This window comes from Siniperca chuatsi, linkage group LG20 (genome assembly GCF_020085105.1).
Source record: "Siniperca chuatsi isolate FFG_IHB_CAS linkage group LG20, ASM2008510v1, whole genome shotgun sequence".
Taxonomy (NCBI): Eukaryota; Metazoa; Chordata; class Actinopteri; order Centrarchiformes; family Sinipercidae; genus Siniperca; species Siniperca chuatsi.
Window position 1 is genome coordinate 2,763,009 of NC_058061.1, and position 25,341 is coordinate 2,788,349.

At 39.9% G+C, this 25,341-nt stretch overlaps 2 protein-coding genes across 8 annotated transcripts in view; both read left to right on the plus strand.

Annotated features, from left to right (window-relative positions):
- The first annotated feature begins 2,780 nt into the window (after positions 1-2,780).
- On the plus strand, positions 2,781-8,375 carry chmp6b (charged multivesicular body protein 6b). Its single transcript, XM_044179517.1, has 8 exons — positions 2,781-3,037; positions 3,741-3,850; positions 4,370-4,457; positions 4,554-4,640; positions 4,747-4,812; positions 5,225-5,305; positions 5,489-5,561; positions 6,514-8,375. The coding sequence occupies exons 1-8, from the start codon at positions 2,975-2,977 to the stop codon at positions 6,561-6,563; spliced, it is 618 nt and encodes a 205-aa protein (XP_044035452.1). The 5' UTR covers positions 2,781-2,974; the 3' UTR covers positions 6,564-8,375.
- Positions 8,376-13,500: 5,125 nt separating this feature from the next.
- Positions 13,501-25,341, plus strand: part of baiap2b (BAR/IMD domain containing adaptor protein 2b) — a 75,081-nt gene continuing 63,240 nt past the window's right edge. For 3 of the 7 annotated variants that reach the window (XM_044179521.1, XM_044179523.1, XM_044179524.1), the window contains exon 1: positions 13,505-13,799. In XM_044179521.1, the coding sequence (XP_044035456.1) occupies positions 13,725-13,799 (75 nt within the window). In that variant the 5' untranslated portion in view covers positions 13,505-13,724. Of the gene's footprint in view, positions 13,800-25,341 lie in introns of all 7 variants that reach the window. The other 4 variants (XM_044179519.1, XM_044179520.1, XM_044179518.1 and 1 more) reach the window with 3 other exon arrangements.

The following is a 25,341-nucleotide window of genomic DNA, read 5'->3' on the forward strand; positions in this document are numbered from 1 at the left end:
CATAAAAGTAGAAAATATAAGGAGAAGGGTGTAAGTTACCCACAGTGACTAAGTTTTCAACCTACTGGCAAGCTCCCAGCTTTTAATGAGGTTTGTAATTATGTTGCACACTGGATGAACACCTGCAAGTCTATTTATTTATTTATTTATCCCATTCTGTCTGCAGGGATAAACAAAATTAATTTATATAGCAAATTTCACAAGTAAACTCAATGTGCTTTTACAACAGCAAAAAGAAACAAGCACAGAAGAATATAATAAATAAAATACAAGAAAATGCAACAGATGTGAAAACAAGACAGTTATAAACGGTGTAAGTGCTGCTACTGAATATGATTGCCACTATTTCTCTGTTAGCCAACAAACTACGAGCCTAGGTATGCTAACAATAGCTAGCAATGCATATAGCTAGTTTATAGGCTACATGCTAACCTAAAATTAACGCTTGCCAACATTTCTAATTATTATTTATACTGAAGTAAGGTAGTAGTTTGTTTCTGTTATCTTATTTTTTTGATCGTTTTATTGCTTATTTTTTGTCTTATTACTCAGACACATATCAATGATTTTTAATACGATGGTTAACCTGCCTTGTTTTTTTTGTGAAATGATTGTTCAATAAAGCAAAAAAAAAAAAGTAGTCTGTTTCTATGGTAACCTCACTATTCCCGTAGTCTAGTTTGACAGTTTTATTTTGAATGTCTTTACCGGAAGTCTTAGTATTCTATGACGTCTGCCATGACGCTTGTGGAGTTGAAAGTTGTCACGAGTGTTCAGTGTCCTCTAGCGGCCACAGTGCGTAACTGCATCTCTTTTCGGAAAATTTGAGTGAGCGTTTGTGTCTTGTGACTACGCTGCCCTCGGGTGGTCACAATGTCTAACTACAGCTGTCTATTGTAAAAGTTTTATTTTGTATTTTTCCACTGGATATTATGCTGTTGTGTTTGCCTTGATGCTAGTGGAATTAGCTCAGGCTAACGTTAGATGCTAGGTGATGGGGTCATGAGTATTCACTGCCCTCCAGTGGACACAGTGAAGAACTGCATCACAATACTAAATGCATCAGACAGCTGAGCATACCAACACTTTCTGTGCTTACTTTGGTGTTTACTTCCTTGTACATGAATTGTTCTGTGTTGTCCACATTGAAAATATAATAATAATATGTTAATATTACAGCCAGTTCAAGAAAGTGAGATCAGAATGTATGATATTTCTATATTATACAAACACTTCATATTTTGTCTGCAATACTGGTCTTCTGCCTGTTAGAAAGGTATTCATGAAGTGGAAAAAGCATTTATTTGTTCAAATGAGTTAGACTCATGAGTGTTCGCTGCCCTCTAGCGGTCACAGCGAGAAACTACAACACATTATGTTAAAAGCTAGCGTCAATGCAGACTTTGACAGCCTACCACTTCCGGCGAATACTTTCAAAATACAATGACCAAACTGACAAATCAGAAACCAAGAAATATTCAAGAAATTAATTGTTTTCTGATGGTGACAGTTAGACTACAACTTCACATTATTCAGTGGGAATAATACAGATGTTAATTTTGATTATTAATATTCCTTAGATATGTCATATGTGTGTATTCATAATCAAGTTTCACCTGACTGACGTAGGTAGCGGAGCTAGCTAGCATTAGTGCTAACAAGCTGATGCCTTAACGGATAAATAACGTCAGCCTCGTTATCAAGACTACCGAAAAATAGCCCGCTGGACACTAGAGACGATGGTTGACTGCCCCCCGTGGCCACAGTGTAGAACTACAACACAATAAATTCGCAGGAAAAGCGTCAAGCTGATATGAGAGGATACTACCACTTCCGGTAATTACTTTCAAAATACAGTGACCAAACTAACAAATTTATTATGTTAATTGTTGGTGATTGATTTATTTACACACACAAGTGAGCACAATTAGCATGCATCTAGAGGAAAACAAAAAACTAATTACTGAGATATATAGAGTATATAGAAATAATACAGAACGTGAAACTAATAATAATAAGTATTAATCTTTTAAACATTTTATTAATACACAACAAATTTTGATTTTAGATGATATCGAGTGAATTTTCAAGTTATTACGTTAATTCCATGATACTTTACTTTTAGATTATACAGCTTCAGAGGTTGTTGATCTTCTAATTGAAGAGCTTCAAGATATTGAGTACTTGTGTTTGGGGGCTGAGGTGGAAAATTCTAATTTGGTTAATTTTGGTTGTTTTCATTCAATCGGCTGCAAAATGGAATAAATCAAATCTTTTGTTATTTTAATATAATATAAACGGAGTAAAAAACAAAACAGAAATATATAATTTCGGTTAAAAAAAAGATTATCTAAAGAATCTAAAGAAAATTATTTATCAGTACAAACATCTGTACAATTCCCAACTAACAATTAACAACAATTAACTTGATAATTTCATAATAATGGCTATTGGTTCGTTTATGATTGTTTCAGTTTCGTCATTGTATTTTGAAGGTAATCACCGGAAGTCTCAGTATGCTGTTAGGTCTGCATTGACGAAAACTTGACGAACATTGCGCTGCAGTTCTCCTATATGACCACAGGGGGGCAGTGATCACTCAGTATACTCAGTTTGTACTTTATTTAAACCAGAGACGGTTTAAACAAACTCGAATATTTTATTTCACGCTCAAAGCAGACGTAACGAGATGGGCACGTAATGTGGTAAAGGAATATGATGACTTAATGACGTTCAATCTGCCATGGGCTGCTTTTTAAGGACTTTTCCAAATCGCATTCCTCCGGTTTTTGTCCCTGCCTGGATACCGTCCTTCCTGATGTGGGTGTGGACACTTACCCAGATGACTACACAAATAATGGAGGAGAAGCTAGAACAGTAGTCTGTCTCTTACAAGTTAGAAAAATAGTTTAAAATCGGATCGGGTTCACATTCCCTTCCTGGTTGCAAATTGTAGCTGGGATGCTGTATCAGAATGGGAAATCTTTTTGGAAAAAAGAAACACACCCGAGTGACAGAGCAAGACAAAGCGATTTTGGTAAGTGTCACAGCTAGCTAACATTAGCTAGCCAACTAAACTGTTAATATTAGCCTCGACGCTGTACGTTCTGTTTTGTAACAAGAGCAAGTCACGCCAAACTGCTTTGAAAAAAGTGGTAATTTAATAACCTTTGCGTATCAGTAATCGTACACACTTACCTTATACAACAAAACTTCACAATTGCAGCACTCGCTAAGACACTCTTCAATTCGGCACATTTTTAGCTTTTGGTGTGTTGTTTAACTTAATCCCATCTCTGATTCTGCCTTTAAATTGCACGATTGAGAACAGTGGCAAATCATATAACGCATTTTTAAAAGCTGAGATATAAACTACTTTTACCAAAGTGGTGCTCAGATAAGTTACTTGTATGCCGATTTTATCCGAGGAGCCTAACGTAAGTCTGTCCTTGCTATCTTAGTAAAATATCGTTCGCCTGGTGTTTTACAGGGTGTGTATGTTTGACTGCAAATATTCAGATTGCATTTACTGTAGAGTTTGACAGAGCAGCAGGCGGGCTACTCTGCCTGTACTTTGTAATGACACTGACAGCTGCAGTGTCTAAACCCAGTTAGGTCGTTGTAGAGCACAACGAGAAGCTGCTGCAAGATATTAGTGAATTAGTTTGAAGTACATCCGAGTAGAAATGCGACTTTGTGCATATTCAATTTGTACTCATGGCTCTGTTTTCTCATTGCAGCAACTGAAACAGCAAAGAGATAAGCTGAGGCAGTACCAGAAGAGGATCAACCTGCGGCTGGAGAAGGAGAGATTTTTAGCCAAGCAGCTGCTGAAAGATGGGAAAAAAGAGTGAGTATACAAAGAATTACAGTTTTGCAAAGTTTCAGTGTAGTAAATGAGTGCATACAGAGGAACAGATCAGTAATGATTAAGGATCCAGTTATTAAAAACTCATCACTTCATCCGACCTGTTGTGTCCTTTCAGCCAGATTCATCGTCAGTGTTTTGGGGAGAGAAAAAAAACAACTTCCTTATTCATATTAGAAATATTTTCTAAATATTCAGGGACCAAGATCATACAGAAAATGTCAGTGTACATTTTCACTTTATTTAGAATGACAAAGGCAGAAAAATAATAGGCTGGATATCATAAAATCAAAATGCTGAAGCAATTATTTGAAAATATTTTGTTCAGTTTATAATCACAAAACCAAATGTAGCTTTTATTATTTGCTGATTTCATTTTTCCGGGGAATGTTCTCCAAAATCAGTTTACCAAGCTATTGTATTTGTATTTTACCACCCATTCTCGGCTTTATAGTGAGTTTCGTTTTGATTCTAATTTCGCTCTCTTTTGGGTTCGAACAGGAAAGCACTCCTCTTGCTGAAAAAGAAGCGCTACCAGGATCAACTCCTAGACAAGACGGAGAACCAGATAGGCAACCTGGAGCGCATGGTGAGAGATTGGAGGATTTGACTGACACACAGCGAGCAGCAGCAGCAGCAGCAGCACTAAAGTGAAACTAACACTTTGCTTTTCTGCTTATTTCAGGTTCAAGACCTGGAGTTTGCCCTGATTGAAAGGAAAGTCATTGATGGGTTGAAAGTTGGAAATGAATGTCTGAAAAAAATGCACGAGGTAGGCGTTGTAAAGTGTCTCAGAAATGTCTTGTCTGACGTGTCACACCCTCTACCTGTATCACTGGTTATTGGAGAGCTCCGGCTGACTGTTTTTCCCACGTTAGGTGATGTCTGTTGAAGAAGTAGAACGGATTATGGATGAAACCCAAGATGCAATTGAGTACCAAAGGGTAAGTTTCCCATTGATGTCAGAAATACGGGACAATTTATCTCTTTACCCTCGATTTTTTCTTTAAAGATGTTCTGATAACAGATCTGGAGAAACTGCTAATGTATTAGTTATTATTCCAAAATGAAAGTTAATGCTCAGTGCTCAGTAAATTAAATTGCAGGTCACTGTTTAAATTACAGCTCATCTTAACACGTTTCCTTACAAAGATGATTCAGTTTTTGGTTGAATTCATCGGTTTGGGAAATATTGACAAATACAGTTCAGTGTTTCTAAAATGTAAAGTCTTTGGGATTGAATCTCTCTCCGTACAACATACGCACATTTTTCATCAAGTCCTCGCTAATTTCTGAAGTCTGATCTACAATATAAAGCTGTTTGTTGTTTACTGAGAGCTTGTTGTCTCTCCGCAGCAAATAGACGAGATGCTGGCTGGCTCTTTATCACAAGAAGATGAAGATGCTGTACTGGCTGAGCTGGAGGCCATAACTCAGGTTGGTCTAATCAGTATCACTGTCAATACGTTTACACTTTCTTGAGCTTTGACTCTAAAATTCAGATTTTATTTGATCAGAAACTGAAACTAACATGATATCAGTAGCACTCTACTCTTCAGTCTTTTCCTGATCACGTGTCGTCTCTGATCTGTTTCCACTCTGTCTTCTAAACTCTCTCAGGGAGACGTTGAGCTTCCTGAGATTCCTGCAGACGAGCTGCCAGAAGTCCCGGAGGCCACAGAGGAGAGACCAGGTTTCTTCTCTCAAATGCTTTTGCTTTGCCTTAAATTCTGACCTTGGCTGTGACAAGACACCAAACAGCCTCTTTGTGTTGTCCTGATCTTATTCCAGCTTTATGATACGTGATCTCACAGTGAATTCTGTCATTATTATATATATATATATATATATATATATATATATATATATATATATGCCAGGATGAACCAGTTGCCTTTAATGTATATCTTATGCTTGAGAAGCTTAGCCTGCGTATCTGTTGATGTATATGGAAGCGAAGTAAGTTAAAACTTTGCCAGTGAAAAGTCATTTTCAGGAATCGATAAGCAGAATCAAAATGGCTGTTTTTCATAGGGATTCACTGATCCATCAGTTCAGTATCGGTCCCAATATTGACCCCATTAAGAGGGGTATTGGCTAGCCTAAAAGCTTAGGGAAGCAGCTGTGTGTCGGAGGTGGGAAATTGAACCATGTGCATTTGTTTGCTTCAGATAAAGCATCAATCTCGCCTTTGTGTCCCTTTCTTGAGGCAGCGTCTTTTTTAAAACATGGACATAATTGATTTTATTACATGTTTACCAAAGCTTGGGGGTTGGCGTTACATTGTATGAACAACAAACTTTTACCAAGTGGAGGAAAAACAGAATGTCGCGACCCAGAGGAAGTATGTAACGTTAGTTTAGCAGGTCAGTTTTGATTTGTGAGGAAAAAAGATGGAGCCCCGCAGTGGATTTGTTAGATGAAGAGCTGCAGAGGTGTGTAATGACGCATCAGCTCTGATCACTGTTTATCACAGCAGCTCAGTGCTGTTTGTCAGGTCTGCGTCCGTACGCAACGTTAGAAATCCTACATCACGAACTGTATACAGAGTTTCTTAGCAAATGTCCAGTTGTTAGAACTTTAGAACCAGGTCTCGATACCCCACCCTGATGCTTTTTGTAAGTCTGAATCTGTTTTTGTTTCAGAGAGGGATCGTCCCAGAAAGAAGCCAGAGCGAGAGCTGCTTGCTGCGTAGGAACGAGACTGACCTCCCTCAGCTGGCCTGCTGGACCTTCTCCACGACGACACTCAAGTTCTGCATAAACATACAACCACACAAACATTTGCTGGAGAACTCGCTCCCCTTCAGAGGCCTGCGAGAAAGCGACAGCGGCCACTCTCAGATACTGGGCTTCCTCCATCCCACCCAGCCGCTGTGTCCTCGTCTGCTGCAGGTCGACACTCGAAGGCAGGACTGGTTCACAGCAGTTCCCTCGATTCATTGGAGAAATGCTGATTTGAACCACGATGACCTGTGACATCAGATAATTGTGCCTAACTTTTGTTCACCACTAAATCATTTTACACTGACTTCACTTAAATGCATGCAGGTGTTTCTTATTGTAATTCATCAAATCGTCCTCACACATCTTCTCCTAATGCAAATAGTTTGTAATTTATAGTCTATAAAGGGTCAATTCACCCAAATTACAAAAATACTTATTTGTCCACTTACATAGTTTTATCTTATGTTTTTGTTTTATATGTCCAGGTTTTTAGATATTTAGAGATTAGTGGAATTTAATTTGCGACGCTCAAGGAATTGGAAAAATGATATTCAAAAAAATTCAGAAAACAATGTACAAATTACACTGGACAATACACAGATCGTGCTGTGAACAGTTTTTATTGGGACTACTTTCTAGAAGAAATACTCTGTAAAGATCTTAACATCCAACTGAAATTAAATAGCTATTTTTCTCTGCTATAGCGTACATATCTGCTCTGTAAATCACATGTGCAGTGTTGAGGAAAAAAATCAGAAACCAAATAACAGAGAAATTTATATTTAATATTTTTTGGTTTCATGATGGCGCTCTCTATCTTTGCATTCATTTGGCAGCATACCGTAAGGTCTCAGTCTATGTAGATGGAGACCTTTTTTTTTTCTTGCTTTTAGTAATAAAAACAAATATTCACGATAAATTAAAAACACTGACATTATTTTTACCTGCAAAAAGTCTAAATGACTAAATGTGATTTCAGTTGGACTTAAATATCTGAGCAAATAAAACCAAAACTGTCTACATTGCCAGACAGCAGCAGGATTGAGTGATTTAAATTTTTTATTGTAGTTTTAGTGAACTGACCCTTTAAGGCAGGCACGATGAAAACATAACCCATGCTCTGTAGTCTTCGGCATTGTCTTCTCACAGTACAGGCCTTGTCTGCCTCAGTCGCCCCAGCTGGAGATCTTTGCTTTCATACGAGTTATTTGACCCACCCTGTAACTTTTTCTAAAGTACCGAAACATTTGCATAAGCATCTGTTTCGCAGAATATTCTCTCAGTCTGACCCCTTTTCAAGAGGCTTAACTAATCTAATTCTCTGCTCCCCTTGTGGATTAGTCCAGTGTCATTGGAGAAAGGGCTAATCATATCGTCTATGGGCTTACCTATGAAGCCCAGACAACAGTTGTTAATCTCTTCATGGTAATAACTTGACAGAACCTGGATCTTTACCCACGGAGTATTATTAACGCAGGGGCCTGTAATTATTTTACTGTGCATATCATGCTCCGATTCGCTTGTATAGATCTGTGTTAAATTGCAGCAGGAATGATGGCCTACATTCGTGAGGCTTAAGCTTTTGTATCTTTGAAGATCCATCTAACTAATCTGTAAATCAGTTAATCTTGCAGACAGAAAACACTGATGACTAATACTGTAAGGCTGCAGACGTCATTTCATCAGTACAACATCAAACTGGTCGTCTTAAAATTGATTTGAAAATTGTACCTCTCTCTGTACATTCTTTTTACAATAAAAGTGTTTTTTTATCGTCATAATCTCTGTTGCCACACTGCGGGTCACAATTCAAATCTTCCATGATTGAACACAAGGTGGCGACAAATATTTTGTGAAGCGTCTGTTGTGGAGAGCAGGTGACTTGGTTTGCGTCAGCACATATACTATATGGCAGAAGAAGAAACGCTACAGAAGACAGTGATACTAACAAGCAATAGTGTGTTTCCAACTTTGCTTCAACAGTTTGTGTTTGTGTCAACATGACAACGCCCCCCGTGCACAAAGTCCGCTCCATAGAGAAATGCTTTTCCCAGTTTGGTGTTGAAGAACTTGACTGGCCTGCGCAGAGCCCCAACCTGAACCTCATCCAACACCTTTGGGATGAACTGGAACGCCGACTGAGCCAGACCTGATCACTGATGCTCTTGTGGCTGAATGAGAGCAAATCCCTGCAGTCAGGTTTCTACATCTGGTGGAAAGTCTGAAACCAGAAGAGTGGAGGCTGTCACAGCAGAGGATTAATGGTTTTGGAATCACATGTTGAAAAACTCACATATGGGTGTAATGAGTCTCCATGTAATTTATTCCTTTTTGTACTGTAAAAGCTAGATTTTATTTACAAATGACAATATTGGAAGGGTAGATTTAGACAAGAGAGCCCATTAACACCCTCCCTCTGCTTTTCTTTCTATAATTTTTTACGTTTATGTCTCAGATGAAAACAATTGGCACACCATGACCTTAATTTGTACTCTTCTCTGTTGTTATAAAGGCGATCTAAGAATTAAAGCTTATTCAACTGTTTCTGCAGGACAAAAGCATCAGCTAGACAAAATAAAAGAAAGACATTAAATGTTCCTATCTATAGCCTTGAAGTATTTTGATTAAACAAAGCCGTGTATTGATGTTCCATTGTTCAGGCCTTTTCGCAAGCCTGAAATAGCCTGAATTGGTGTCTTTGTCAAGTTACTAACATCCACTTTACAATGATGTACTCTTTTTGAATGGGCCGGCTCCATTCTGCAGCTGACTGTGCACTACAAGCCCATCAGAGCTGTGTGGGAGTGGGCGGCGCACACAGGAACCTGAATGTCAGAGCGCTGCGCTGATGAATCACGGACGTGGATCTGAGGCAGAGAGAAAAAGGCTGAGAGGACAATGGTGAGTAGGATGTACATGAAGGGCAGATCAAATGCTACTCAATGGATGCTTCAGATATGTAGGTGTGTGTGTGTGTGTGTCCTGCCCACCCAGAGTCTTGCCTACCTGACTGCACCTCCACTATGTAGTGAATATACGCACAGGCAGAACTGGGCAGGTCCAAGTCAAATCTCACATCATTTGAGACAAGTTAATGTCACAGCAAATCTAATGTAAAGTCCAAGTCACACGACAAGTGTTCATAAATGAACTGCAAGCCTTTCAGGTCTACAATCGCTGACCATTCACTTGACCTTCAACCGCAACATCCCTGGTTTGAGTCCAACTGGGGACACTTGCTGCATGTCATTCCCCATCTTTCTCTCTCCGTATTTCCTGTCATCTGAAAACATTTGCCTATCAAATAAAGGCATAAATACCCACAAAAAGTAAGTGTCTCACGTCAAGTATTTAGGGAGTCAAGTTTCAAGTAACTTTGGCTCTGTCCAAAGGTAACAAATCTGTCGACCAACAGCACTAAAGCTCATTAATTAACACATTATATCCAGTTTTTTTAAAAGCTACAAAAAACGAAGTGGAAAAATGACAAGTTGTGGTTTCACGCAGGGTTATGTGCAGGACAACTGGCCGGGTGCAGTGACTTCCAGGATAGCCAGGCTAGCTGGTTCCCCGTGTTTCTGGTCTTTATGCTAAGCTAAGCTAACTGGCTGCTAGCTGTAGCTTCGAAAGGTAACGAAAACACAACGTTTCTTATTTTCAGGTGATTATACACTAATGAAAACATACTTGTAAATATTATATTCCATTTCTGCCAATAGCTCCTTCTAAATGTTACACACTGGACCTTTAAGCAGTCAAGTCTCAAGTCCTCACTTTTGTGACTGAAATCTGACTCAAGTATCGATTCTGCAGCTTTGCAAACAGGCGAGCTGAAGATCAGTTCGTTGAGAAGATGTTAATTTCAACACACATTCAGTTCTATTACACGTCAAGTCCTAAGTCTTGTCAAAGCAAGTCACAAGACAAAAGTAAATTGCAAGTCTTTCAGGTCTCCAAATGTTATTCCAAATTATTTACTTGAGCCTGGAATATTTTTGTTTTCAAGTCTCAAGTCAAGCCTTTAGGGAGTCAACTCTGCAGTGAGATAGGTCTCACAGCAGTCACGCCCAGGTCTTAGTTTTTGTGACTTTAGTCTGACTCGTGTCCAAGTCTCAAGTCTACAGCTCCGTGTGCAGGCAAGGGTTAGTTTTTGGGGGCAAGTCTGAAGACAAGTTCAAGTCTTCATGTGCAAATTACAAATCAGTTGCAAGTCTTTGACCATTAAAATAACACACACGACTTGAACATTTTCCTTTTAAACCTGTGTTGATTTTACATGTGTTTTTTACATAAATGAGAACAAATCCTTTTATAGCACATACCTTATAATTATATATTCAAGGTGTGTAGCTTTTGCTGTTTTATTATTATTATTTTTTACTGTTGCTGGGATTTTCCAGGTCAAAATTTGAGACTTGAATTTTTTGTTTTCTAGTCTCAAGTCAAGTCTCAAGTCCACCAGAGTCTCAAGTCTACAGCTCTGCTTATTACTTGAACTAACCGTGATTAACAATCGTCACCTTAATTAATTTGTGTATAATTATACTTCAAGATAGACTGGCAGTCAGCAAACATAATGGAAGCCTACATGGAAACTAATTGTGGGGATTGAATGCTCGCAGAGGAGTAAATCAATAGCCTCGCTGACAGTGAGAATGTTTACTCTGGTGAAGACCAAACATGTCTGATTGATTTTCACTAACTGTCTGCAGTTTGGTCTCCACAGGATCTGTTTTAATCAGATGTGACAATCAAAACAAAATGAGTCTGTTCTGAGAGTGAGCTGAGGTTCCACTTTATTATCCTGGCTACCAGCAGCCCTAAAATATCTATTTTATCTCACTAAAAATGCGTTGCAGAATAGAACAGGCGGGACTGTCACTGGTTTCACACTGGTCCTCTGTTATCTTCTTCTGTCTCTTTTTCATGAATTCTCATTCAAAGGCCTTCTGATCGTGATGTCCTAAAATGTGTGGGATTCCCCAACCCACCGTACAAGGCTTTGAAATCCAAGAAAATGTGGCTCCGTCCCACTCATACCAACCAGAGCCCACTCAGCCAAAAGGAGTGGAGCCACACAAATATAGAGCAGGGTAAACAAATGCATGAACAAAAGTTAAACTGTTGTCTCCAGGTATATTAAATGTTGCATTGCCAACTAAAAAAACAGCCCTACATAGGTGGCCAGTGTCTCAGTATAAAAATAATACACAATATACAGCCTTAAGTCATTATATATGTATTGAAGATACACTGCATCAGTGCCGATTGGAATATCATGAAAGTATTACTGTGATTTGGTGTTTGGGTAGATATAATCATGTTGAATAAATGAGTAGAGACTGTTCCAGTTTCTATATGGAGATGCTTGGTCAGGTCTTCTGAATGGCTCTAGCGGAGGCGGCGACGTGGGCAGCGTGTGACACAGCGGAGGAGGCGTGGCTTGTTTAAATGCTATGCTGCATTCACAGACTCATCGTAAAGCGCCAAGATCCCAGTGTTACACTTTCTGATGCTTTTGGTTAGGATTATTTAGGGTTAATTGATAATAATATGATAATGGTGGCTCGTCGAGAGGCAGAGAGAAGAGGAGCAGAAAGAAGGGAATACATTATGTTTGTAATTGATGTTTTAATGAAATTATTAAGAAAGATAATTTGTGATGAACAGGCTAATAGACAGTTTTATGGAGAAAGTCCCATCCACCTGACTCCAAGCCCTTGCCATTTTGGTAAACTTTCTGCCATGCAGACAATTTGAGAAGATGACAAAAAATAGTCCTAAAAAATTTGAAAAATCTCTGCACACCTATGAGTATGCATCAGAGAGAACAACTTGGACAAAAATGACAAAACTCTGTCTCAATTACTGCTGGTATATTTATTCATTTATGACATTTCAGTTTAGCTGGTAGCCTACCTGATTGAGCTGACCAAAACATTGTACTGAAACGTCATAAATAAGCAGTGAGCAATGTGCAGCTTTTTGTAAATTTAAAAATAGGCTGTAAAATTTCATCCAATTACACTGTATATTATTCAGCTAAAGACAGTAGTAGGACCTACGTGTCAAAGTTTCTCTACAATAGTGTCCAGTCATGTGCCATAGAACGAGGAGAGTCTGCAAGTTTGGTAGCATTCCTTCAAGGGAAGAACTCGCCAGTGAAATCACCTGCTGAGGTGGTTGGTTGGAAGAAAAACCTGCAGACTCTTGGCACGGGCTGGTCTACCAATTGGGAAAAACGGGCAACTGCCCTGGGGCCCCAAAAATCAAGGGCCTCCCTCGAGCTCCAGTGTCAACATGTTTGTGCTGATTTAGGCTAATAGAAAATTTGATTGGATATATGCACCATTAAAGCACAATATCAACATACCACTATGATAGGGATCTTAAGTTGGGCCCTGCTTTATTACCTAAGGCCTCAAACAGCGTCCCTGTGTGAAATTCCAGTTTCAAGGCCTTCGTTATTAAAACATTTTGCTTGTATGTTGCAAATTGCTAAATCAAAATGTGTTTAAATAAATTACCACACAGCAAACCTGTGGCCAGGTACTATCCTAGCATAGAAAAACTATAGGCAGCTCGTTTTCCTCCTGGCTCCTTTTAGCAGCAGGTTAATCCAGCCAACCTATAAAGTCATATTCAAAGATACAGATATCTGCTGCGAAATTTACCATTTTATCCTACAAATTTGGCTATTTCAACATTACATGCTTTCCTTACATAGGCTCTGCTTACTGTCCTCCTTAAAACTAAGTGAACCATATTTTTACTACTTGCCTTGTTCATTGTACAAAACATTAACACAACATATTAGGTCCCAACTTTTCAGGAATCCTCAGTTGCAGTTCAGGTCGAAAATTGCTCTATTTCCCACTGTCATTGAAGGCAGCGCCGCCCCTCTTGAAGTGAGTCCGCCTCTGCGCTCCAACCGACTGACTGGCTACGTGGGGAGCCGGTGTGGGCGCAGAGGAGGACTTTCCTATAAAAGCAGGGATCCCACGGTCAGACGAGCTCGTCTCTCTCAGTCATCACAGACAGGAGCCGCGATTCCCCGCGAACAGCTGAGTTATTCCTTCCGTCACAGTTCGGAAAACCCTCTCAACCTCACCCAAAGGAAATCTTAGTCTATGGTCCTGACTGACGCTCCAACAAGGATGTCCCGGACCGACGAGGTGCACCGTATAACGGAGAATGTCTACAAGGTAAGACGGACTGTTTGGTAGTTTGTTTCCCTGCCGCGGAGAGACACCTGCTGCACCGGTGAACGGCTAATTAAAAGATGGTGATGGAGGACAGACAACGGATAACTTTGACTCAGCCGACCTGACTGGTGTCTTAGCCTAGATCTTGCCACTTTGGTAACACACCTGCCTGCCTCCAGTCACCAGGAGAAACCAAGAAAGCGTTTATAGCCTATTTGTGTTTTTCCTCGAAAAAATGCTGGATAATTTAACCAGTCTGAGACTATTTGCTTGGCTACTGTATCTAGCACATAAGACTGATGTTAGTCTACAAAGGCGGCTGATTAAAGGCAAATAGATTGACTATTTAGTCTATAAAATGTCAACAATTTTAACAAAGACTGTCACAAGTTATCAGTACCAAAAGTGAAGTCTTCAAATCGCTTTCTAAGTTTGACAAAGTTACAAATGACAGAGGTAGCAAATGTAATCAATTGACTTAATTGTAATCGATTAATTGGCTGTGTATGGACAAAATGACCGTTTGGAAGCATCCAACCTCCCCTCTGTCTCTGGTTACAACGCTTTATTTGCAATAACGGTGCGAGTCAGTCATGTAAAGTTCACTTGCTGTGAACAAACCTGCAGACTGACAGTTTGACCCGGGGCAGTTCAAAGGAGAAGCTGTCACCACCAGCACGAGATTCTGCTAAAGCCAGCTGAACTAGACAGTCTGAGTGAGAGCTTATCGTTCATTTATAGAAGTTGGGGATCCCAAAATTTGTCCACATTGGACCCAAGCTAATGTTTATTTGGGGTCTTTATTGTTGGTATTTTATGTAGATTTCTTTAGCTGTATGTTGATGGATTGATACCTTTCAGAGAGAAATGCGTAACTCATTATCAAACTGGTTGCATTAGTGAAAGTGAACTGTAACTTTGCCATTGCTTCTGCACAAACCTCAAGTTCCTCAAGTAGCCCAAATTGGAAACCAAATTGGAATACCTATCTCAGATGCTAGGACAAGCACAATAAGAGTACAGTTACCGTTCGATGTCTCAGGTCAGAGGAAGGTTTTCTCTAAGAAGCAGAAAAGAAAACATCTAAACACCAGTTGCTCAATGTCAGAGGTAGACCTACTCTAGGGAAATCTCAAGATTGACTCAACGGATCACCCTGCTCCCGTTGAAACCTAGAGGCAAAAGGTGACAAACGCTCAGGTCTTCCATTGTTATTTCTACAACAAAGCTCCTCTTCAGCAGAGGTAGGTGTGGGCGGTGGTGGAGAGGTGTTACGCTTCAGTTTCACTCCATTCGGGGCAGCTCTCCAGGTGAGGTAAATTTCAGCAGCTGAAGCACGACAAGGGTTTTCCTTTTTTATGTGAGGAAACTTGTCACTGTTCCACGCTCCTCCGACAAAAACGCTCAGCGAGCCGGAGTGCCTATAAGCTTCTTCGTACAGGAGAGGTGTTGGCTGATGCAGGAGGAGAAGGGCATGTGTGCTTACTGAGCCAAAGATGTACGCAGGTCGGGTCAGCGAGAGTTCACGGTTACTTGTGTGGCAGAGGCAGGATGGTATAACTTGACATGAGAATGTAGGCTACCAAGAAATTGATAGGGAGTCATTTCAGATTGTGGAAGCTACATGAAAATACAGACTTTTTCTTTCTCTGAAAAGGCTCTAATGAGGGATCAGTGGCGCACAAGGAGTAGGCGCCTGATGTTGTGACCTGTGGGATATTTCTTTGGATCGTTAATGGCCGGAGCTGGAGAGTAGCCACAGAAAAGAGGAGGAGGAGGTAGATGATGAGGGAAGAGGGAGACAGAATCTGCATTAATGTGAATTGTTGCTGGTACTGTGGTGTATAAGGAGGAAGTTTTTGTATGAAAAGTAATACTGAAGTGATTAGTTGATTGACAAAAAATGTATGATAATTGAATCATTGTTTCATCAACAAAAAAAGATGTTCTGTTTCCAGCTTCTCCAATAGTGAGGATTTGCTGAGTTTCTCTGTAGTATCATTTAAAAATTGAGTATCTTTGGGTTATGGACTGTTCAGACAAATCAAGCTATTTGGAGACGCTAGCTTGGGCTCTAAGAATTTGTGATGGGCGTTTTTTACTGTTTTCTGACATTTTATAGACTAAACGATCAATTGGAAAAATAAAAGACGGATTCATCAATAAAAAAACACATGACCATTAGTTGCAGCTTCAATGAAAATCCCTGTTAAGAAGGAAAAGAATATGAGGGAAGCTGTCGGTCTTAGCGAGAACGCTCTGCTGAAGGGTCGAGGATGAAAATGCCATCATGCAGAAATGCAGCAGTGGGGTTTCTTCCTGTCATCAGCAGGCTGCATCATTATGGAGTCAGCAGGAGTGAGGAGAAGCAGAGCGCCGCTGCCAGTTTGACCGGTTGCTGGGTGCTGATTGTAGGAGACTGATGCTCGCTGGTGTGGCAGTAGGTGCTGCAGTGGTGGGGCCCCGGGGTGTTTTTGAGCCGATCCGATGAAGGAGGTGAGCTTTTGTGTGGGGCTGTGTTTAGAGGAAAATAACAGGTCTTTATTAATTCATTAAAGCGTGGAAGATGAAGAGGCCCAGAGGTGCCAGCTCCCATTAGATAATACTCAAGTCTGTTTCTCCACTGAGGAGAGAAGGTAGAGATGGCAAATGTCAGCGATTAAATGATGCAGCCTCAAGATGGGGATCATGAACATCAATTACAGAACAGAAAATCACAGTGTCAAGCAGAAAGTACTCAGTGCATACCTCCGCCAACGCATCAGTCCATATTTGACTTTAATGCTTTAATGCTAGAAAATGTTTGCAAATTTTTAATCTGCATTAACTCAGAACACAAACATTGATCATGCTGATTCGCTGATGTTGGACATAAGTTTTGGATATACCTAAATACTGTCGGGAAATGTCAGGGTTTATCACAAGGATGACTTGCGCAAAATCCTGAACACTGAGTTATGGCCATTTTAAATTACAATCTTGCTGTAGCGCCACCTACAGGTGAAATGCTATCGTAATTATCTTAATTGAAATGTGCAATTGGTTGAAATTGCATGAGAAGATTTGTCAGTTTAAGTAAAATAAACCATGCCCAGATGAATTTAGCAAGGATATTGAAAGGTGGTAGCCTATCTACTAAAAAAACCCAACAAATTAACTTTTTTTTTGGACTCCTCGAAATATTTTATGTACCAAATCTGGTAAAGATTGGATGAAATTTGTGTTATTGAAAAGAAAGTGTCTGAAATTGGTGTAGCCTATACTGAAATATTAATCTTAATCTAAGGAATCCTGGACAAAAAATGTTTTGCTTTTGTCTCAGTGTTAATAAGTTGTGAGTCAAAACATTGATTGTTTTTAATTAGCCACATGGTGGCGGATTCATCTGTGCTACAATTGGAGAAAGTTCGTCTGGAGCTTTTGCAAGTTCATATTGAAAGTGGTAAAACATGAGGGTTTGTCAATAGATATTTGAATAATTCTCCTCAACACGTAACATTGAGCAAGGTACTTAAATGGCAGCTGCTATAGTTGGTTACAAGCAGGATTCATTAGATCGGTTGAATTATTCCCAGGTGGTTCTAACGATATGAACTGAGCATGGCCCTTCCCTGGATAAACAAGGATTTTGTTTTTCAGCAGCTCCGTATGCTGTTTGTTTTCTTTGTTTGTTAAACTATTAGCTGCCAGAATACAATAACTCAAACTCAACAATAGAGGACCAAAGCCTTAACCCCACCGCTCTGCTGCCGAAACAAGAGATGCTGAATGTAATTTTTGGATGACTCACACTGGCGGATGAGAGTATGTGTGGGCAGTGTCTCACGACTGTGTGTGTGTGTGTGTGTGTGTGTTTCAGCACCCAAACTGTACTGTAGAGTGGCTTGCACTGTATCTGGCTCTGTAATGATACACAATTTCACATCAGAAAATGCAAATTATGAAGGGAATTCATCATTGGGTGTGTATTTGAAACGTCAAGTAAATTGTCCCTCTGGATTTGGTTCATTGAAGTTTTAAATGCTGCACAGAGATGTGTTGGTTACCCACTGACTATGGTTAAACTGTGTTTCCTCAGGTTGTTGTGGTTGCTGAACAAGCACCATCTGTGTGTTTGTTCAGGAGTGTAGCGTTGTAATCCCAACAGTGCTGCAGGCTCGGTTTGTTGAATGAAGCTCGAGTGTCAGGGCGAGGCTGGTTTGAAATTGTTTGATGTGTTCAGTGGAAAGAGTGGATTGTAGAGAGATCAGCTGGTCAATTGATTGATTTTCGTGCTTTCTTTTGTACTGTGTATGTCTTGGTGTGTCTGAGTCCTTCTACCTACATGGAGGATCTCCTGGAGTTCCAAGACCAGATAGTATCAGGTGTGGCTGATATTGATAAAACCGTCTATTCTGGTATATGAAAATGTATGTTGTATGTAAAATGAAGAAATCGCTTATTACTAAAATAACCAGATAGGAATGTTAGCTTTTGGTTAATTATTATTTAAATACCAACTAAAAAAACCCTTAAAACATATCAAAGTTGTATCAACTCAGTGCAAATCCTGAAAGTCCAACATTGCCATCAAGCAGTCCTGCTCATTTTCAGCATAGACCTGTCATTGATTTATCAACAACAATTTTAATAATCGTGTCAAACATTTGCTGTTTCCAGCTTCTCACATGTGAAGGATTTGCTGCTTTTCTATTTTAAATTTAATATCTTGGGTTTTGGACAGTTTGTTGGATAAAACAAGACATTTGAAGAGGTCTCCTTAGACGCTGAAAACTTGCATTTTTCACTATTTTCTGACATTTACGAAAAAATTATGGAGATAATTGTAAAGGAAATAATCTTGAGCTGCAGCTCTAGATACAATCAATATAAATGTTTCCTCGTTATGTTGTTAAAAAAACATCATCTTGGTGGTATGTTTCTTACAAAACTTGCCAAATTTGTTGTATATGAAAGTAATTTTGCAGAGGCGGGGTTGTTCAGCTTGTTTTCTGGGCGGTAGTGATTCCGTGTTCCTGTAGGAAATTCACTGCCATCTAAATCACGTTCCCTTATAGTTATGAAGCTTATTATTTACAGAAGCTATCGAATTACGTGCAGCATTATAAAGTTGGTGTACGGTATCAATCTCATCTTAAGATGACAGGAATGATGCATTTGTATTGCTTAACTGTCAACAGGGAGCATCCTCAAGTGATTTGGCGCCATAAATCCCTCTGTAAATATTGTCATATATTTTTAAGTCCAATCTTCACAAGGCTATGGCAATGCTCATGCAAAGCCAAAACTATTTGTTCTCAAGGGAGGGATTTTTGTCCAATGTGTGGGGGGTTGTGAGTAATACTACAGAACACTTTATCCCCACAGTCACAAGTACAATCTGTTCAGGTTTTTTTTCTTCAGTCTAGAGCCTTTTCATTTCTTAGCCCAGTGGACAAAAAAAACTGAGAATTACAATCAATAATAGTAGTTTTCCACGTTTTCTCAAACCTACTGAGACAAAGTGTTTATACAGTTATATTGTTTATATAGTTTGTACCATGACCACAGCCAGTATTTCATAAGATTTCTTTGGATTGTGATCTAGTGTGCTGTCTTGTCAGAGTTATAGCCTGTTGGTTGTGTGTTCTCCAGCCTGTAAGGTAGCAGACAGCTGTTACAGGCAGAGCGCTGCAGGTGAGAGGCAGGGCATCTGTTGGGGAAAAGAAAGTGTAGCAGTGGATGGACTAAGGAAAGGAGGGGTTTTTGGCAGAAAGCTCCATCAGTATGTTTTCTTCCCTCTTTCACGCTATGAAAATATGCCTTGGTGTCATGTGCAACCTCCGTACCGACCAGGCAGATTGAGCCGCTCTGGTACGTTTTCCTTTGTTCATGTTTGAGGTCATTTGAGGTGAAACCAAGCATCTAGCCTCTGTGCTCATGTAGAAGGAAGCATATTGAATCCAAATGCTCTGCTCAGGCAGGATTTCTCCAGTGTGATTGTTTCAAACCAGTGATTTTTCCTCTCTGATTAGTCACACTGCTTTCACCTCTATTGTCTGTGTTCGGCGCTACATCGCCGGCTTTGTGCTTCTGTCCCAGCAGAATACTGTGCCTCCTCAAGCTACAGGCCTTGTTCTAGCTTTGTGCTTTGTTACTGATCTTTGGGCAGCAGCCGTGTTTGCGAGTGTCATCATGACGCGGTCTGACAGTGTTGTGGGGTGTATGATTGTGTTATGTAAGAGGGGAGCAGTGCAGAAAGGTAGCAAGGGGTACAGTGTTGCAGCTGCGCACTTTAACCTGCATTAAGCATTGTATTTTTGATCTTTATTGAGAACTCTCACCAATTCTGATACATACATCCATCCATCCATCCATCCATCAAATGGTTAATTAATATCGGCAAGATGTGTTACAGCTGCATGTCATTCAGTTTTATTGAGACTGCTGACAGTTGGAAAACTGTTTTATTTATTCGTTGCCTCTTCTGTGATGTGGTGGAGCTCTGTCTGTTCAACGCTGGCTCACAGTGGTGGGTTTAGAAAGAAGACCTTTCTCTTGCACGGTAGTTGATGTTTTTGCTGGCTAGTAGCTGGGGCTAGAAATGCTTCAACATCATATATTATTGTGCACGTTTGGCCAGTTATCTGTGGGAATAAGGAAAATACACCAACATGGAACAAAATGTATCCAGAAGTGTAAGATGCTGTAGTCCAGCCATTTTCCTTTTCACCTAATGGTTGGAAGATTGTTACAGCTACAGATTCAAGATTTAGTACTCCAAACTGTATTGTTCATAGAAAAACATGATGATACATAATGTCTATAACACAATTCTTAGTGAGCATCATCTGTATAGCTTGTTTACTTTTTCACATGAATTGAATATTTGTCTTGATGCACAAACTGGACGCAAAATCAACATCCAGAAGGCATCAGCTCGGTGCAGGAGTGTATGGTGCTGTCCTTTTTTTTTATTATTTAGATTTTTACCAACTGCTCTGTTATGACACAGCTTTCATAGCTGTCATACAACATAACTGTTGGCATCTGCTGTATGTGTGCAGTATGTCAGCACATCTGTAAGTTATTGGGCTTGAGGGAGATTGGGCAGGAGAGGTGGAGGCTGTCAGGGAGCAGGAGGTTGGCAAAGGATAAAAGGAAAGTTACTGGGACAGATCTCCAAAGACAGACAGGATGGAACAGGCTAAATGGAAGTAGAGGAGACCCGAGAGTGGATCCACTGTTCTTTTCTGACTCTAATTAGACTGAAATTAAGGGGGAAAGAAAAAGCAGGAATTTCCTGCTGCAATGTTGTGTGTGTGTATTTTTAATTGGAGATGTAGATACAGAGATACAGAAATTCAATCTGGAATCTGAGGTCGGAAGGGGAAAAGGAGGGATGAAAAGGTGTGCTTGGGAATTAAAGCTAAAATGCACCATTATCTCACGGCTCTACTAGGCTGCATCCTATCAAATTTCATGGTACACACACGTGTTTGTGTGAGCATATACTCATTCACATGTACGTGTGTAAATGCAAAACGGGTTGTGTAGACCAAATCAGATGAGTCACTCTGAGACAATGATGATCGTCCTCCCTCCCGTCACCTCCTCGCTCTCGCCTCGCCCACCACCCCGTCAGCTTTCCTGTGGTATGAGCCGAACGTGAGGTGAATATAAGATGGGTTGCCCTGTCACGGGGGGGAATTCCAGCACTTCCATATATGGCGGCGGAAGTGCCCCCTCTCTCCTGTCTACTTCTAAAGCTGCATCTGTGGAATAGGGGGCGCTGACTCTTCCTCTGCCTCGGCTCGCCTGTACACAGATAAGCGCTCATCTGAAAGGGAAATTGGGTTGAATTCTCTCTCACACACACACACACACACACACACAGCAGATAGGCACTGAATTTCCATCTCCTGAGGGCATTGAAGCAGTGCAGCTTTAGCACGGTGATTGTCACACTGACTGAGCAGAAGCAAATAATGCCCATTTCCTGGGAAACAGAATGAGGGACAGCAGCGAAACACTAATGGACATAATGCATATACATCAGCTTATCACTCCCACATTCAGTATATAATGCTGTGGGGATCTCTAATGGCTTTTACTGAGGTGATAGTTAACGGTGGTGCTGTACTGGGCTACATTATATTGAGATGTTTTAAATTTGTGTCCATTATGCAGGCATAATAAGAAAGAATCCAAAATAAGAAATGAGTTTGCTTCAATATTCAGCTCTGGATTGGTTTAAGAATGTTACACTATGTGGCCAAAAGTATACGGACACTTCTGCAGCATGTTTCTTGTGTTCTTCATCTGGCTAGCTCATCCATTATGCGACAGATTAAATGTGTCATAGAGGATCCAGATCATGTGATTTAAAACCTACATAGACCTCAGTTCAGTTTACACTAAAAAGCAACCATTGTACGCAGTTTAACAATAACTTAAGAGTTACAATAAGTATACATTTTAGATGAATACAATATAATCCAAGATGGCCCTAGCTGACAATTGAAACACCAGAATTAGACTAAATAAAGAGGCTGCCATGCAGTATGTAATTACCATACATATGCAATTACTGTAGATCCAAGAAATGATGCTGTAATATGCAATATATAAATACCTTGTTTTGTCTATATGTGTGTGTGTGTATGAGGATGCTTCAGCACTGCAGATGCACAATATTGTCAATTTCAAACATGCTACTTAAAATTTATTTTAATCCCAGTAAGTGCAGCAGTTCATAGGAAGATGGCAAACAAATACAAATATGCCCTATTTCACAGTCTAGTCCTTAGAGATCCCTAGATACACTATACATTTTTAAGAATAAATGTATAACATATTGACTATACATTTACAAGTAACCTACAGTATATTCTTCTGAGTTTCCATTGTTGATTAGTGATTTCACCTGTGGAGGAGATGTTTGTGGGTTCCTCTATATCCATGCTGTGCTGCAGGGCTGCCTGGAGGCATCTGGAACAACAAGCTGCTTTCAGTAATAAGCTGTGAATGAGCAGGTGAGGTGAAACAAACACCGCTGAATTTGACTCTGTAACATGTTTATTACATATATTCAAACCTTCACATACATTTCTATCATTAAGAGCACGTTCTTTCACTTTGCCTGACTGGTTCATTTAGATTGCAACATTTGTAACTCAAAACGTTTTTTTTTTTTTTTTTCTCCTGATTTTTGTTGAAACTATAAGCTTTAAATGGAGCTTGTTATACTTCTGGTTACATAATTTGCACTGTTTCCGTCAGGGTTAATCAGAATAAAAACATCTCTCTGTTTATCAGTAGACGTTTCCGATAAAGCACACAGTAGAACAAAACAGCAGGATGTGTGGAATGTGGCTTGAACCAAACAAAATGGCTTTGTTGGACTGCTATTGAGTAAGATAACAAAGCACACACACACTTACTGTAGTAACTGATGCATCTAACTTAAGTTGTTGTTTGGACAATTACAGGGTTTCATACGCAGGGATTTAAGTTACCAAATAACATTTCTAAATATAAACTATAAGAAGAAGTTTGATTGAAAACGCCATGTGGTGACCGCAAATTGCTTCTGCTCTGTATGTAAGCGTGTGAGTGATGAGTGTTTATACACCAGCTGACACTTGTTCATGGTGAGAAACAGAGTGTGGTGGCAGGTTATGGAGAGGGGATGTCATATGCTTACGCACACACAGTAAAACTTGATGACAAGGGGTCACCTTGACTTGTGAGTGGTTGCCAAACACAACCCAGCAGCCCTCCCTGTTTCCAGGGTGACCACCTAGAGAAAATGACCTTTCCTGTGTGTGTGTGTGTGTGTGTGTGTGTGTGTGTGTGTGTGTGTGTGTGTAATCAGGTTAACCTTCATATTCCAAGTAGTTCTCACCCGTCTAAACAGTAGGAGAACAAAGCGTGAACTTCACTGTAATCACCACAGAGTCAACAGTTTCAGTGATGATGAGTAATGTTTTTTTGGGGTGCGAGGGTGGGGGTCCACAAGCATCCTCTCGTTCACTTTTTTCCAGTTTCCATTGAGATTCTCCAGAGACTGTTTGTTTGTTTGTTTGTTTGTTTATATGTGAGTGACTGAACTTCACATGATGTCTCCTCCTGCAGTTCCAGCGTTGAATCCTGCGTGTTGAGAGGAGGAAATTACCTTAGTTATGGAGAAATTAAGGAAGAGATGGAGATCTCACTTTAGTGTGGATGGAAAAAGAACATCATGCAGGCTTGAACCCATTTATCAGGCTCGTGTCAGTACTTTTATTAAATATATTCTTATGATATCATATGATGAAAGCTCCTCGTGACCACAGAATAACTTTAACCCTGCAGCAAGATGTGAGTGCCCCTTTAGTTTCTGTAGAGACTTTTCATGTCTCATGATAGTCAAAAACATGATTTCAGTACTATGTCTCCTAGGCTGGAATGTGTGGAGAAAACCTAAATCCCTACAATACAAAATTTAAAAACATTGCCTTTGGACAATGACCATTTGCTGTTTGACAGAATTTCAATGACTATATTTCAATGTGTATTTAGGGCCTGTTTCCCATTGAAATGCACAGAAATACTGTTGAAACAACGGTTACTAGTCATCTAAAAAACTTTACCTAATGTTAACTGACGTCGACTGAATCTTTTGACTTGCAAATCACCAAATCAGTACTTCCTGGTACCTGACATTTAACATACTTTACACACTGATTTTCGAACAATGGTTAAGCTGTTGATAGGAGAAAGGTTTTAGGTGTCAGAAAATAGTATTATTATTTTTTTTTTAGTGGCTATTGTGTAAATACAGATAATAGAAATATGAATCCATTGCCTGAAGCCAGCTTCCACTCAGTTGTTGTTGTTATTTTTGTCTCATTCTGTCTTTGTCTCTCCACCTGGCCTGTCCCTGTCCCTCCCTCTTGCTGGGGTTGCCAGGTCCCTTCTTGCTGGTTAATCTGTTTGGCAGCGAGTGGCGCAGCAGGTTCTAATGGTGCCACATGGTTGGCACGGCTTTACAGTAATTTACGCCCCAACATGATTTGAAACTGCTGCTGTTTATGTAGGCTCTGACTCACACCACACACTGGTCTCCTGCCGCCAACTGACACGCACGCACACGCGCACACACACACACACTCATACATGCTTGTTTTCTTACCTTTGTTCTCTCAAGTGGTTTAGCTGTGAGTGTACTTACCTGTGTGGGAAGTAACTACTGGATCGTAGGATTGCTCATGTAGGCCCACAATACTGCTGTAATTGTGCTTTATATATTTATTTATTAACATTTAAAAATTTGGATGGCATCTAAATTTTCTCCACTACATATTGTACTTTTCTTGATACATGGAGTTATGATTTCATTTGCAGCTTCAGATTTTATTTTCAACATAATTTCTGTATTTATTTCCCCCTTAGTTTCTCTCCTACTCTCCACCTTTCACATCTCCCTTCCTTCCATTCTACCATTTATGTATTTCCTTAATTTTGTACTATATTCTTACCTTCTTTCCTAGTTTCTTCATTCCTTTCTGTCCTACCTTAT